Source organism: Hemitrygon akajei, chromosome 19, assembly GCF_048418815.1.
Source record: "Hemitrygon akajei chromosome 19, sHemAka1.3, whole genome shotgun sequence".
NCBI classification, from domain to species: Eukaryota; Metazoa; Chordata; class Chondrichthyes; order Myliobatiformes; family Dasyatidae; genus Hemitrygon; species Hemitrygon akajei.
The window spans coordinates 66,383,908-66,400,610 of NC_133142.1; the positions used below are offsets into that span (position 1 = coordinate 66,383,908).

A 16,703-nucleotide genomic window follows, 5' to 3' on the forward strand; every position below is an offset into this window, starting at 1 on the left:
CATCATCTTATTTTCACTATGGATGTCCAGCCTGTGCACCTCCATCCCCCACCAGGAAGGCCTCAAATCTCTTCATTTCTTTCTAGACAGCAGACCTAATAATTTCCCCTCCACCACCACTTTCCTCCATCCTCACTCTTAATAATTTCTCCTTTGTTCCTCCCACTTCCTTCAAACAAAAGCTATAGCCATGGGCACTCACATGGGTCCCAGCTATGCCTGCCTGTTTGTCGGCTATGTGGAACAGTCTATATTCCAAACCTACAATGGTGTCCATTCCCCACTTTACCTATGCTACATCGACACCTGCATTGGTGATGCTTCTTACACCCATGTGGAGCTCGTCTACTTCATCAGCTTTTCCTCAAAATTCCGCTCTGCTCTCAAATTTACCTGGTCCATTTCCAACACCTCCCTTCCCTTTCTTGATCTCTCTGTCTCTGGAGACAGCTGATCTACTGATGTCTACTGTAAACCCACAGACTCTCACAGCTACCTGGACTATACCTCTTCCCTCCCTGTTACTCATAAAAACACCATTCCCTTATCTCAATTCCTCCATCTCCACTGTATCTGCTCTCAGAATGAAGCTTTTCCTTCCAGAATGAAGATATCCTTTTTCAAAGAAAGGGGATTCCCTTCCTCCACCATCAACACTGGCCTCGACCACATCTCTTCCATTTCACGCATGTCTATTCTCTTCCCATACTCCCACCACCCTAGCAAGGATAGGGTTCCTCTGATCCTCATCTACCATCTGACTAGCCTCCATGTCCAGCACATAATTCTCCGCAGCTTCCGCTATCTCCAATGAGATCCCACAGCCAAACACATTCACCCCCACCACCCACTTTCTGCTTTCTGGAAGGATCCTATGCGACACCCTTGTTTATTTGTTCCTCCCCACTGATCTCCCATCTCCCTCCTGGCACTTATCCTTGTAAGCGGAACAAGTACTACACCTGCCCCTACTCCTCCGTTAGTACCATTCAGGGCCCCAAACAGTCCTTCTAGGTGAGGCAGCAGTTCACCTGGGAGTCTGATGGGGTCATATACTGTGTCCGGTACTCCCAGTGTGATCTCCTGTATATCAGTGAGATCCACCATAGATTGGGAGACCACTTCGCCAAGCACCTATGCTTCATCTACCAGAAAAAGTGGGATCTCCCAGTAGTCACCCATTTTAATTCCACTTCCCATTCCGATAATGTCAGTCCATGGCCTCCTCTACTGTTGAGATGAGGCCACACTCAGGTTGGAGGAACAATGCCTTGTATTCTGCCTAAGTAACCTCCAACCTGATGGCACGAACAGCAAATTCTAAAATTTCTGGTGAGGCCCCCCCCCCCAACCCTCTTCCACCAATCCCAATCCTCTTTTCCCTCTCCCAGCTTATCTCCTTGGCTGACCATCAGTTCCCCCTAGTGCTCCTCCCCACTCTTCTTTCTTCCATGGCCTTCTGTCTTCTCCAATTAGATTTCCCCCTTCTCCAGCTCTGTATCTCTTTCACTAATCAACTTCCCTGCTGTTTACTTCATCCCCTCCTCCGTATTTCATCTATCGCCCTGTGTTTCTCCCTCCCCTCCTCTTTCTCCCTGCTCTTCATCTTTTCTTCTCCAGTCCTGCTTGAAGGGTCTCAGCCCGAAATGTTGACTGTACCCTTTTCATAGATGCTGCCTGGCCTACTGAATTCCTCCAGCATTTTGTGTGTGTCGCTTAGCTAAATGTACATTGACTAAACAATTGGTTGCATGCAGCTGTTTTTTCTTCAACATTGGGCAATTGAAAATTAATCTTTCTTTCTCCCCTGAAATGAAACATGAACAACTATTTCTGAGTTGTTTCATTTTAGTTGGAAAGTTCAACTGTGCACCTCATCTATGCAATTTATTTATGAGGAACTAGTATGATGAAGTCATGCACTGTTCATTATAAGGAAACTTAGATGACAATTCCCTCAGGTATACACTTTGTTGATCATATTGCCAATCCCAAAGGCCTGCAAGGTAAAAATGACTCATTTAACTAAACCTGTAGTCAAGCAACCCTCCCTGATCCCCATCTGTTCCCAAACCACCATTCAATCCCACCTTACAATGTACCACATCAACCATTAACCCCTCTGACTCTTTTCCTGCTTGGATTTTCTTTTTTGTTGTATATTCTCAAATCCAAGCCTACTTCTCAATATATTTCACCTGTCACCAATTACACAACTAGCTTCTTCTTTCCAAACTTTCCCTAACTAGATTTTTTTTACTCCCTTAGACCAAATGCCAAATGTCTATCTCCTGCTTTCAATTGGAAACACATGGATAATGGATTTTACTGCCCTTCTCTGCCCAAAACGTTAGTTCCAGTTGGCTGTGACTGATGATTTTCTGAGCCCAACATCTGCAGAAAAAGATTTGCCAACACATTTTTGTTATACACTGTGAAATTTTGTATTGCCTGGTCACTGGAACTCATCCCTGGTCCTCAGATCTAATTCACTGTGGGAAGTAGTTGGTAATGAAAATCTGTTGCAAAATTGTTGTATACCATGAAAGGGCTTGCACGTGGCATTAAAATAAGAAATAAATAAGCATCATCTGTCTGTTGAGTTCCTATGTGGACAAAGTCATAGATCTATAGTAAGACAGAAGTGTGAGCTGGCAAATTGCTTTTGATTGTTGCCTTATTTTAGATTTGCACTTCCCACAAAAGTGATTCTCTTATACCAACTCTTCGTTTTAATCCCCTTCCTCTCGAAAGTAACATACTGTATCTTGGAATTTGTTATAAAGTTGGTGGATGAAATATTGTTTGTTTGGGGATATAAAGAGCACTTTTGCATTAAAGTTTGATAAAAGACAGTGCCAAGAAAGTAGCAATGTCCCAGTGTACATTTTTGTTATACAGCACTGTTGATTATTGAAATCTGTCTAGCTATATTTTCTGAAAAATGTAAATGTGGATAAACAAAGATAAGGGTATGAGACAGGTGACAGAAGTTTGTATAGTGGAACACTTTGCATCTAGTGATCATAATGCCATTAGTTTCAAGGTGATTATGGAAAAGTATAGTAAGTATACCTCAATAATAAGTATACTGCTTTGGATACTGTTGGTGGGGGGGGGGGGGGGAGAGATGACCTATTGGGGGAAGTCAAGTGACTTGATCTCTGCCATTGAGTCTGTCCCTGTGGCTCAGAAGTGAAAGGGGGAAAACAGGAGTGCATTAGTGATGGGATTCCATAACTGGAGGTGCAGACAGCAGATTCTGCAGATGTGAAAGAGACACCCAGATGGTATGTTGCCTCCCAGTTGTCAGGGTCAGGGATATCTTTGATCAGGTCTGCAGCATTCTAAAGGGGGAGGATGAACAGCTGGAAATCATGGTACCTATTTGTACCAATGACATAGGTAGAAAAAGGGAGGAGGTGCTGAAGAAAGAATATAGGGAGTTCGTCAGAAAGCTGAAAACCAGGATCTCCAGGGTAGTAATCTCCGGATTGCTGCCCGTGCCATGGATCAGTATGGGTAAGAATAGGATAATTTAGCAGATGAATACGTGGCTGAATAATTGGTGCAGGGAGCAGGGTTTCAGATTTCTAGATCATTGGGATCTTTTCTGGGGATGGTATGAAAAGGAAGGTTTACATCTGAACCCGTGGGGTCCTATACAGTATCTTTGTGAGAGTTGTTGGGGAGGATTTATACTGATTTGGCAGGGGTATGGGAACTGGAGTGATAGGGCTATGGATGGGGCAGTTGGTATACAACTAGATGCAGTGTATAGTGGGACTGTTAGGAAGGTCAGGCAGATGATAGGGCAACATTGCAGTCAGTGGGATAAGTTCAAGTGTAAAAGGGTGCCAAAATTGAAAAGGGTGATGAAGATGTTATATTTGATGCACATAGTATATGGAATAAGGTAGATGATTTTGTCGTTCAGTTAGAGATTGTAAGGTATGAATGTGTGTATTGCTGAGCTGTAGTTGAAAGAAGATCATAATTGAGAGCTTAACATCCAAGAATACACATTGTATTGAAAGGATAGGCAGAGAGGGAGGGTGACTCAGTTGGTAAAAAATGAAATCAAATTCTTAGAAAGAGGTGGCGTAGAATCCTTGTGGGTAGAGTTAAGAAACTGCAAGGGGAAAAAGGTCCTGATGGGAGTAATACACAGCCCTCTGAAGAGTAGCCAGGCTATGGGCTATAGATTACAATGGGAGAAAGAAAAGGTATGTAGAAAGGACAATGTTGTGAAAGTTATGGGGTTTTCAATTTGCAGGTAAATTGAAAAAATCAGGCTGGTACTGGATTCCAAGAGAGGGAATTTGTAGAATGCTGATGAGATGGCTCTTTAGTGCAGCTTGTGATTGAGACCACTAGGTGAATGGCAATTCTGGATTATGTATTGAACCAGATTTGATTAGGGAGCTTAAGGTAAAGGAACCCTTAAGTGACAGTCTTTACAATATGATGGAATTAATCCTGCAGTTTGTGAAGAAGAAGCTAAAATCAGATGCATCAGTATTACAATGGAATAAAGGGAAAGAGGCATGAGAGAGGAGCTAGCCAAAGGGGACACTGGCAGGGATGATGGCAGAATAGCAATGGCTGGAGTTTCTGGGAGCAATTTGGAAGGTGTAGGAAAGATACATCCCAAAGATTCTAAAGGGAGGATGAGGCAAATATGGCTGACAGACAGCATAAAAGCAAAAGAAAGGGCATATAAGAGAGCAAAAATTAGTGGAAAAGTAGAGGATTGGGAAGCTTTCAGAAATGAACAGAATGCTGGCTAACAAAAAGCCACAGAGAAAAATTAAAATTGTATAAAAAAATTCAGAAGATACAAAAAGTTTTTTTCAGACGTGTAAAGAGTAAAAGAAATGAGTGGATATTGGACCACTGGAAAATGATGCTGGAGAGATATTAATGGGGACAAAAAACATTGGACAAATTTAAGTATTTTGCGTCAGTCTTCACTGTAGAAGACTCTAGGAGGATGCCAGAAATATGACTTTGTGTCAGAGGCAGAGATGATTGTCATTTCTATTACTTAAGGAGAAAGTGCTTAGGAAGCTGAAAAGTCTGAAGGTAGGTAAGTTACCTGGACTATACCCCAGGGTTTTGAAAGAGGTAGTTAAAGAGATTCTGGAATGGTTCTGGAGTACTGGGATATTGCAAATGACATTGCACACTTCATAAAGGGAGGAAGGCAGAAAAGAAGATAGGCCAGTTAGCCTGACTACAGTAGTAGGAAAGATGTTGGAATCTGTTATTAAGGGTGAGGTTTGGGATACTTGGAGGCACATGACCAAATAGGGCAAAGTTGGCTTGATTTTCTTAAGGGGAAATCTTGCCTGAAAATCTGGTGACATTCTTTGAGGAAATACCAGGCAAGATAGACGAAGGAGAGTCAGTGGATGTTGCTTACTTGGATTTTCAGAAGACCTTTAACAAGGTGTCACACATGAAGTTGCTTAACAAGATAAAAACCCATAGTATTACATGGATAGAACATGAATAGAAGATTGGCTGCCAGTGACTAGTGGTGTTCCACAGGATTCTATATTGAGAACGCATCTTTTCAAGTTATATGTCAATAATTTGGATGAATGAATTGATGGCCGTATAAGGACTAAGATCGAGAGAAAGGGCAAAGAAGTGGCAGAGAAAATTCAAAAATCAGAGGTGCAACAGAACTTGTGAGATCTTGTGCAGAATTCCTTACAGGTTAACTTTAAAGGTTGAGTCAAATGCAATGTTGAAGGCAAATGCAATGTTAACATTCATTTCAAGAAGACTAGAATATAAAAGCAAGGATATAATACCGAGTCTTTATAAAACATTTGTCAGACTGCACTTGGAATATTTGTGAGTAGTTTTGGACCCCTTATCTTAAAAAAGATGTGCTGGCATTGGAGAGGGTCTAGATGAGCTTTGCGAGAATGATCCCAGGAAAGGAAGGGTTAACACAAGGAGCGTTTAATGGCTCTGGGGTACTCACTGGAGTTTAGAAGAATGAAGAGGTTGTCATTGAATGTGGAGAGGATGCTTCCAATAGTGCAGCAGTCCAGGACTAGAGGGCACAGCCTCAGAATAGAAGGGCATCCATTTAGAACAGAGATGAGGAAAAATTTCTTAGGGCAAAGGGTGGAGAATCTGTGGAATTCCACAGATGGCTGTGCAGGCTAATTCATTGGGTATGTTTAAGGCAGAGGGTGAAGGTTCTTGATTAATCAGAGTTTCAAAAGTTATGGACAGAAAATAGGAGAATGGGATTGAGAGGGATAATAAAGCAGCCATGTTGAAATGGCTTGAAGGCCGAATAGCTTAATTCTGCTCCTTTGTCTTATACTCTATGATCTTATGGGTTGAGATTCTAAATTGAAGAAAGACCAATTTTGATGGTATCAGTAAAGTTCTGGCAAGTGTGGAATGGGATAGGTTGTTTTCCGGCAAAGGTGTACTTGATAGGCCTTCAAAAGTGATATTTTGTGAGTACAGAGTTTATATGTTCCTCTCAGAATAAAAGGCAAGGATAGCAGGTTTAGGGAACCTTTGATTTTGAGAGATATTGAGGCAGGGTTGAACAAATGAGATACTTAAGGAGTATAACAAAGGTAAGAAAATACTTAATCAAATCCATTGTTAGAGGCCTATCAGCAGCATCAACAGAGCTTTACCAAGAGGGAATTCTTGCAGGTTGGCAGTGGTTATTTAAAAAGGGAGCTTCAAGAGCGTTTGTCCATTATACGTGGCTTATCAGCGGTTATCACTGGAGCACCAGTCATGAGTTAGATAACAGGGAAGGTTCAGGCATAAAAGGGAGACACTCCCTAGCGGAGCGGTCATCAAGGTAGCCATCATCAATGGAGTGATCTGAGACAGAGTAGTAGGGCTTTGGCTCATTCGGGCTTCGGTGATAACGGGTTGAGGTGAGGTAAGTTACCTGTGAAGAATAGAAACAGGAAGGATGAGGCTGGTGTTCTGTGCTGGCTGTCAGATGTGGGATGTCCAGGAGAGTCCCAGCCTCCCAGCCAGCCACATCTGCGCCAGCTATGTCGAGCTGCAGCCCCTTAGGGACCGGGTTAGGGAACTGCACATGCAGCTCGATGACCTTAGTCTGGTCAGGGAAAGTAAGGAGGTGATAGAGAGGAGCTATAGGCAAGTAGTCACACCGTGGCCTCTTGAGAAAGATAAGTGGATAACGGTGAGGAGAGGGAAGGGCAAGAGTCAGATATTAGAGAGTACCCTTATGGTTGTCTCCCTTAACGTTAAGTACTCTTGTTCGAGTACAGTTGGGGGGACAGCCTACCTGGGAGAAGCAACAGTGGCCATGCCTCTGGCACAGAGTCTGGCCCTGTGGCTCAGAAGGGTAGGGAAAGGAAGAAGGCAGCAGTAATAGGGGACTCTATAGTTAGGGAGTCAGGCAAGTGATTCTGTGGACGCAGGAACGAAGCATTGATGCTAGTTTGCCTCCCAGGTGCCAGGGTCCAGGATGTTTCTGATCGTGTCCACGATATCCTGCAGTAGGAGGGAGAACAGCTAGAGGTCATGGTACATATTGGTACCAATGACATGGGTAGGAAAAGAGAGGGGGTCCTGAAAACAGACTACATAGAGTTAGGAAGGAAGTTGAGAAGCAGGACCTCAGACGTAGTAATCTCGAGATTACTGCCTGTGCCACGCGACAGTGAGTATAAGAATAGAGTGAGTTGGAGGATAAATATCCTGGCAGGGAGGTTTACTAAGGCTATTGTGGAGAGTTTTTAAATTAGAATTGCTGGGGGGTGGAAGTCATGGAGGGATTGTCTACTGAGTCTCTGTGGGTGGAAGTTAGAAACAGGAAGGGGTCAATAACTCTACTGGGTGTTTTTTTATAGACCACCCAATAGTAACAGGGACATTGAGGAGCAGATAAGGAGACAGATTCTGGAAAGGTGTAATAATAACAGAGTTGTCATGGTGGGAGATTTTTATTTCCCAAATATTCATTGGCAGCTCCCTAGAGCAAGGGGTTTGGATAGAGTGGAGTTTGTTAGGTGTGTTCATGAAGGTTTTCTGACACAATATGTAGATAAGCCTACAAGAGGAGAGGCTGTACTTGATCTGGTATTGGGAAATGAACCTGGTCTCTTAGAGGGAGAGCATTTTGGAGATAGTGATCACAAATCTATCTCCTTTACCATAGCATTGGAGAGGGAGGGAACAGGCAAGTTAGGAATGCGCTTAATTGGAGTAAGGGGAAATATGAAGCTATCAGGCAGGAACTTGGAAGCATAAATTGGGAACAAATGTTCTCAGTGTAAAGTATGGCAGAAATATTCAGGGGATATTTGTGTGGTGTTCCACATTGGTATGTTCCAATGAGACAAGGAGAGGATAGTAAGGTACAGGAACCATGATGTACAAAGACTTGAAAATCTAGTCAAGAAGAAAAGAAAAGCTCCAAAAGCTTCAAAAAAACTAGGTAATGATAGAGATCTAGAACAATATAAGGCAAGCAGGAAGGAGATTAAGAATGAAATTAGGAGAGCCAGAAGAGGCCATGAGAAGACCTTGGCGAGCAGGATTAAAGGAAACCCCCACGCATTCTACAAGTATGTGAAGAGCAAGAGGATAAAATATGAGAGAATAGGACCAATCAAGTGTGACAGTGGAAAAGTGTATATGGAACCGGAGGAGATAGCAGAGGTATTTAATGAATACTTTGCTTCAGTATTCACTACAGAGAAGGATCTTGGCAATTGTAGGGATGACTTACAGTGGTTTGAAAAGCTTGAACATATAGACATTAAGAGGATGTGCTGGAGCTTTTGGAAAGCATCAAATTGGATAAGTCTCTGGGATCAGACAAGATGTACCCTAGGCTACTGTGGGAAGAGAGGGAGATTGTTGAGCCTCTGGCAATGATCTTTGCATCATCATTGGGGATGGGAGCGGTTCTGGATGATTGGAGGGTTAAAATGTTGTTCCCTTATTCATGAAAGGGAGTAGAGATAGCCCAGGAAATTATAGACCAGTGAGTCTTACTTCAGTGGTTAGTAAGTTGATAGAAAAGATCCTGAGAGGCAGGATTTATGAACATTTTGAGAGGCTTAATATAGTCAGCATAGCTTAGTCAAAGGCAGGTCGTGCCTTAAGAGCCTGATTGAATTTTTTGAGGATGTGACTAAACACATTGATGAAGGTAGAGATTTAGTGTATATGCATTTCAACAAGGCATTTGATAAGGTATCCCATGCAAGGCTTATTGAGAAAATAAGAAGGCATGAGATCCAAGGGGACCTTGCTTTGTGGATCCAGAACTGGCTTGCCACAGAAGGTAAAGAGTGGTTTTAGATGGGTCATATTCTGCATGGAGGTCGGTGACCAGTGGTGTGCCCCAGGGATCTGTTCTGGGACCCCTTCTCTTTGTGATTTTTATAAATGACCTGGATGAGGAAGTGGAGGGATGGGTTAGTAAATTTGCTGATGACACAAAGGTTGGGGTGTTGTGGATAGTGTGGAGGGCTGTCAGAGTTTACAGCGGGTCATTGATAGGATGCAAAACTGGGCTGAGAAGTGGCAGATGGAGTTCAACCCAGATAAGTGTGGGGTGGTTCATTTTGGTAAGTCAAATATGATGGCAGAATATAGTATTAATGGTAAGACTCTTGGCAGTGTGGAGGATCAGAGGGATCTTGGGGTCCAAGTTCATAGGACACTCAAAGCTGCTGTGCAGGTTGACTCTGTGGTTAAGAAGGCATACAGTGCTTTGGCCTTCATGAACTGTGGGATTGAGTTTAAGAGCCGAGAGGTAATGTTACAGCTATATAGGACCCTGGTCAGACCCCACTTGGAGTACTGTGCTCAGTTCTGGTCACCTCACTACAGGAAGGATATGGAAACCATAGGAAGGGTGCAGAGGAGACTTACAAGGATGTTGCCTGGATTGAGGAGCATGCCTTATGAGAATAGGTTGAGTTAACGACCTTTTCTCCTTGGAGTGACAGAGGATGGGAGGTAACCTGATAGATGTATATAAGGTGATGAGAGGCATCGGCTGTGTGGATAGTCGGAAGCTTTTCCCGAGGGCTGAAATGGCTAACGTGAAAGGGCAGTTTTAAGCTGCCCTTTCATGTTAGAGAGGAGATGTCAGTGGTAAGTTTTTTATGCAGAGAGTGGTGAGTGCAAGGAATTGGCTGCCTGTGATGGTGGTGGAGGTGGATACAATAGGGTCTTTTAAGAGACTCCTGGATAGGTACATGGAGCTTAGAAAAATAGAGGGCTATTTCTAAAGTAAATACATGTTTGGCACAGCATTGTGGGCCGGAGGGTCTGTATTGTGTTGTAAGTTTTCTATGTTCTAAATCAAGAGTCCAAAAGAAAACATGAGTTTGCTTGGAGCTGAAAAAGGTGAGGGAGGTCTTAAGTAGGTTTTTTGCATCTATATTTATTTGGGAGATGGACTCAGTCTGTAGAAGTGAGGCAAAGTAGCAGTGAGGGCACAGACCCTATACAGATTACAGAGGAGGAGGAGGTATTTGCTGTCAAATTAGGATATTTGAATCACCAGGGCCTGACAAGGTGTTCCCTTGGACTCTGTGGGTGGCTAGTGTAGATATTACAGAGGCCCTAGCAAAGATATTTAAAACATGTTTAGCTACAGGTGAAGTACCAGAGGACTGGAGGATAGCTAATGTTGTTTAAGAAGGGCTCCAAGAGCAAGCCAGGAAATTACAGACCAGTGAGTCTTACTTCAGTGGTTAGTAAGTTGATAGAAAAGTCAGTAGTCAGAAAGTTATTGGAAGGTATTCTCAGGGACTTGATATATAAGTATTTGGATAGACAGAGGCTGATTAGGGATAGTCAACTTGGCTTTCTATCTGGTAAATCAGGTCTAACTAATAGAGTTTTTTGAGGATGTTACCAGGAACGTTGTTGAAGGCAAGGCAGTGGATATTGTCTATATGAATTTTGGCAAGGCCGTGCATGGGAACTTGATCAAGAAGGTTCAGTCGTGTAGCATTTAATATGATGTTGTAAATTGGATTAGACATTGGCTTCACGGAATAAGCCAGAGAGGGTTTATAGATGGTTGTCTTTCTGACTCAAGGCCTGTGACAGGTGGTGTGCAGCAGGGATCAGTGCTGGGTCCATTGTAGTTTGTCATCTATATCAATGATCTGGATGATAATGTGTTAAACTTGATCAGCAACTTTGCATATGACACCAGGTTTGGAGATGTAGTGAACAGCAAGGAAGACTATTAAAGCTTACAGCGGCATCTGGACCAGGTGGAGAAATGGGCTCAAAAATGGTGGATCAAATTTAATGCAGGCAAATGTTAGCAGTAGGGCACTGAGGAATGCTGTAGAACAGGGGAATCTGAGAATACAGATCCATAATTCCTGAAAGTAGTGTTAAAGATAGATAAGGTTGTAAGGAAAGCTTTTGGCACCTTGGCCTTCATAAATCAATGTATTGAGTACAGGAGTTGGGATGTTATGTTGAAATTATATTAGATGTTGGTGAGGCCTAATTTGGAGTATGTGTCTAGTTTTGGTCAGCTACCTACAAGAAATAAGATGAAAAGATAAATAAGAGTGCAGAGAAAATTTACGAGGATGTTGCTGGAACTTGATGTGAGTTAGAGGGAAAGGTTGAATAGGTTAGGACTTTATTCCCTAGAATGTAGAAGTTTGAGAGGAGATTTGATAGAGATATACACAATACCCCTATACAAAGGGAGCTGCGTAGAAAGTTGAGAAACAGAACCTCCAGGGTAGTAATCTCTGGATTGCTGCCCGTGCCATGCGTCAGTGTGGGTAAGAGTAGGATGATTTGGCAGGAGAATGCGTGGTTGAAGAACTGGTGCAGGGACAGAGGTTCAGATTTATGGACCATTGGGATCTCTTCTGGGGAAGGTAAGAGCTGCATAAAAGGGATAGTTACACCTGAACCTGAGGGGGAACAATATCCTTGCGGGCAGGTTTGCCAGAGCTGTTCAGGAGGGTTTAACTAATTTGGCAATGGGATGGGTACCTGAGTGATAATGCTAAGGTAGTTGGTTTATAAACAGAGGCATCATGTAGTGAGACTGCTAGCAAGGAGAGGCTGATGATAGGGCAAAGTTGCAGTCAATTTTGCAGTAAAATAATGAAGTCAAATCATTAGCAAGAGGTGACATTGGTTCAGAATGTGTTGAATCATTGTGTGTAGAGCTAAGGAACGGCAAGGGTACAAAGACCCTGATGAGAGTTATATACAGACCCCCAAGCTGTAGTAAAGATATGGTCTACAAATTACAACGATGATAGAAAATGTATGCTAAAAGGACAATGTTACAATACTCATGAAGAATTTCAGTATGCAGGTAGATTGGAAAAATTAGGTTGGTGCTGGATCCCAAGAGGGAGAATTTCCAGAATGCCTACGAGATGGCTTTTTAGAGAAGCTTGTGTTTGATCCCACTAGGGGATTAGCTGTTTTGGGTTAGGTATTGTGCAATGAACCTGAATTGATTAGCGGGTTTTAAGGTAAAAGAACGTTTAGGGGAAAATGATCATAATATGATCGAATTCACCCTGAAATTTGAAAAGGAGAAGCTGAAGTCAGATGTATTAGTATTACAGTGGAGTAAAGGGAATTACAGAGGCATGAGAGAGGCTGACCAAAATTGATTGGAAAAGGATGCTGGTAGAGATGATGGCAGAGCAGCAATGGCTGGAATTTCTGGAAGCAATTTGGAAAGGATAAGATGTATACATCCCAAAGAGGAAGAGGTATTCTAAAGGCAATGACACAACCGTGGCTGACGAGAGAAGTCAAAGCCAACATAAAAGCCAAAGAGAGGACATATAAAAGAGCAAAAATTAGTGAGAAGTTGGAGGATTGGGAAGCTTTTAAAAACCAACAGAAGGCAACTAAACAGTTATTGAGAAGGAAAGGATGGAATACGAAGGTAAGCTAGCCAGTAATACTAAAGAGGATACCAAAAGTTTAATCCATTTATCAGAAAGAATAGAACTTCTCCATAAAGTGTTCAAAATAGTTATTTGGTCATTTTGTTTACTGTCTGTCCCAAGAGGAATGGTCTGAACATTTTAAAATCTCCATTTAGTTAAAGTACCACTTAGCATTAAATGTAGTAAATCCAATTGAATTAACATTTTGTGGTTAAGCATTCGCTAGAAACTTAACCACACATTACTACAAGAAGAAATTGGAGGCTCACTATCTTGGCATGTGATTCCCCAAAGCTTCTGCACACTTGAAATACATGATCTAAAGAGTGATTAAACAGTTTCCACTAGTTTGGATGAATGAATGGATGATGAGCTTTCAAGAATCAGCGCCACACCTACAAAGACAAGGGTAGCAAACAGCTTTTGGATTCCAAGTCCATAGTTAAGTGAATGTGGCTATACAATTAGAAATGTGGTAAACTTATGGTTTGCTTTCCTTCAATGGTTGGGGTGTTGAGCATAAATGTAAGGAAGTAATGCTGCAGCTGTATAAACTTGAGTCAAACAGCACTTGGAGCATTATGTTCAGTTCTGGTCACCCCATTATATAAAGGATGCAGAGATTGTGGAGAAGAGGCAGAAGAAGTTTCCCATGCATGAGCTATAATGAAACTTGGGCACTCTTGGATTGTTCTCCCAAGAACATTTGCTGAAAGGAGATCTGCTGGGGAGTTTTTTAATCATGAGAGGCATAGATAGGGTAGACAGTCAGAATCTGTACCCCAGGGTAGAAATGTCAAATAACAGAGGGCATGCTTTTAAGGTTAGACATGCAAGTTTTTCTTTTATTCATAGTAGTTGGTGCCTGGAATAGGCTACTAGAAAGCAGGTGGATGTAGGCAGTTTGGTGGAGTTTAAGAGGCTTTTAAATAGGCACATGAATACGAAGGGAATGGAGGGATATGAATGAAACAGAGGAAGAGAATACTTAGTATAAACTAGCATCAAGTTTGGCACAACATTATGGGCCGAATGGCCTCTGCAGTGCCATACTGCTCTATGTTCTCTGTCCTTTGTTGCATTTGCTTCAGTAATGAATGATTCCATGGAGGTACCTTTGTCTTCCTTTTTTAACTGTAGCTTCCTCATTACCATAATATAGAAGATAGAGCTTCTGACCTCAACTCATCTATTTCTTGCATCTTTGTTCTTACGCCTTCTCTTCTTGGTCAAGCCAAGAAAAGAATCTCCATTGGTTTTTACTTTCTATTCCATCAGTCTATGCACTCAGCAGAACATTCCTCACAAAATCTGCCAGCTCCAATAAGACTCTATCATGAGGATACATTCCTCTCCCCTTCTATTTCTGCAATTAGAAGGGATCACACTCTTCATGACTTCCTTCTTCATCCATCATTTGCCATCATGTGGTATTTCCTGCGTAACCACAAGATATTTTCTCCTCTCACTGGCCATTCTTTTTGGGTCAGATAGTAATTCATTTGCACTCTTCCAATCTGTTGTACAATCTATTGTAAAATTTTGTCTCCACTGCATTGGAGAAACCAAACAGAGATTGGGTGATCTCTTTGTGGAATACTTGAAAGAGCAATCCTGACCTTCCAATTGGCTGCCACTTTAATTCACCATCCCATTGCCACTCTGACATTTGCCTGTGGACTCCTGCAGTTACAATGAGGCCCAAAGCAAGCTAAGGAACCAAGTGCTATCTTCTGTCTGTGCAGCTTGCAGCCTACAAGATTTGAAATTGAATTCTCTAAGATTAGGTAACTCTCTTTCTTTCTGTTTGTTTGAAATATAGCTACTTTTGTTTACCGTACTTTTTTCCTTCTATTTGCATAAACTGGCTTGCTCATGTGTAACATTACACAGATTATACAACATGAGCAATACAAAAGACAGAGAAAGGTACTTTTATCTGATTTTAAACGATCCATTAATTGCTTTATTTATTTATTGACATACATCACGGAGTAGGCTCTTTGAGCTGTGCAGCCCAGCAATCCCCCAATTTAATGCTAACCTAATCATGGGACAATTTACAATGACCAATTAATCTACCAAATGGTATGTCTTTCAACTGTGAGTGGAAACTGGAGCACTCGGGGGAAACCCACGCAGTCTCGGGGAGAATGTGCAAACTCCTTATGTGTGCAGTGGGAATTGAACCCGGGTTGCTGGTACTGTAAAGCATTGTGCTCACCACTACAGTACTGTGCCTCCCCTATATTATTTCATCTTATCAGAAAAATTCCTTTTGTCCCACCCATTGCTCTCCCAATCTTCTCTAATATATAAACTAGCTGGTCACTCTTTTTCCAGTTCTGACAAAAACTCCCAGATCTGAAACGTTAACTGTTTCTCCTTCCACAGATGCTGTGTGACCTACTGAGTTTTTTTCTGTTTTTATTTCAGATTTCCAGCAGTTGCATTTTTTTTTGTTGGCTGTGACTCATTTGGGTGAATTTTAGCACTGCGCTACATTGAGTTTCATTTGAAACTATTTAGATTTTGTTTTTGCTCTTTTTAATTGCCATTGTATTCTTTATAGAACTGAAGAAAAGAAGAGCCTCCTACAGTTTTTCAGAACCATCTCAATCTTTGCCAAATGGTATGAATATCGCCAAGCTACTTTTAGAAATTTCAAGGTAAGACAAAATAATTTTAAAAACAGTTATAAGATTTCTGTTTACGAATTTCTAGCATTTTACGAATATGACAAATATGTTGTGTTTTGAACTTGAAAACTTATCATCAGCACTCCAAAACAGGATCTAGCAATAAGGCAAGTGAATGTATAAAAATTGAACTGTATCATGCTGACAATGTCCAGCTGTCCCATGCTTGGTCACAAGTCCCCTAGTTATGAAAATATTTTCTAAGCTTGGAACTTGCTGAGTGATATGCCATCACATTTGTCACTTTGCCTATTGCTGGTATCTAATGCTGTCCTAAGAACGCAGGAAATAGAAGGAGGAGTTGGGTATTTGAACCCCTTGTGTCTGCTTCATACAGTTCCACTTTCCTACGTAGAACAGTACAGCATAGTAACAGGCCCTTCAGCCCACGATGTTGTATTGAATCAATTAAATTAGCAGTCAAATGGCCAACTAAACTAATCCCTTCTGCCATATTCTTCCATTTCCCTCACATCCATGTGCCTATCTAAATATCTCTTAAGAATCTCTAATTTATCTGCGCCTACCACCACCCTAGGCACCAGCCACCCACCATCTGTGTTTTTAAAAAAACTTGCCCCTCACATCTCCTTTGAACTTACCCTTCTCGGGTATTAGACATTTCAACTCTGGGAAAAAGATGCTGTCTGTCAACTCTATCTTTTCCTCTCATTATCTTATAAGCCTCTATAAGATCTCTCTTCAGCTTCTGTCTCACTTTCAGGGAGCTATGAACTTGGACCCAAGTTCCCTTTGCTCATCAATAGTGTTGAGGGTCTTGACCTTCACAGTGTACTGTCTCTACATTTCTTGTACATGCTTCATATACATAAATATTTCCAACAACTATATTTCAAGTCTTTCTTAATCCTCCTAGTGTAGTTCCATGACTATCTGTGTGAAGGTTCATCCAACTGGCAGTTTTGTTTCATTCTGTCATTCTACATTGAATGGACATATTAATGCTGACTTTACAATTATTTATTGTAACTTTTCTCAGGCATACAAAGCCCAAGTTGCAGTTACTATGGATTATATAATATTTATAATTTAGAAGATT

The 16,703-nt window shown here is 41.7% G+C and overlaps 1 protein-coding gene across 1 annotated transcript in view; it reads left to right on the forward strand.

The window, feature by feature from the left end:
* Window positions 1-16,703, forward strand: part of cenpp (centromere protein P) — a 304,546-nt gene that overhangs the window by 59,432 nt on the left and 228,411 nt on the right. The window contains exon 6 of the mRNA XM_073072681.1: window positions 15,517-15,613. Within this exon, the coding sequence (XP_072928782.1) occupies window positions 15,517-15,613 (97 nt within the window). The remainder of the gene's footprint in view (window positions 1-15,516; window positions 15,614-16,703) is intronic.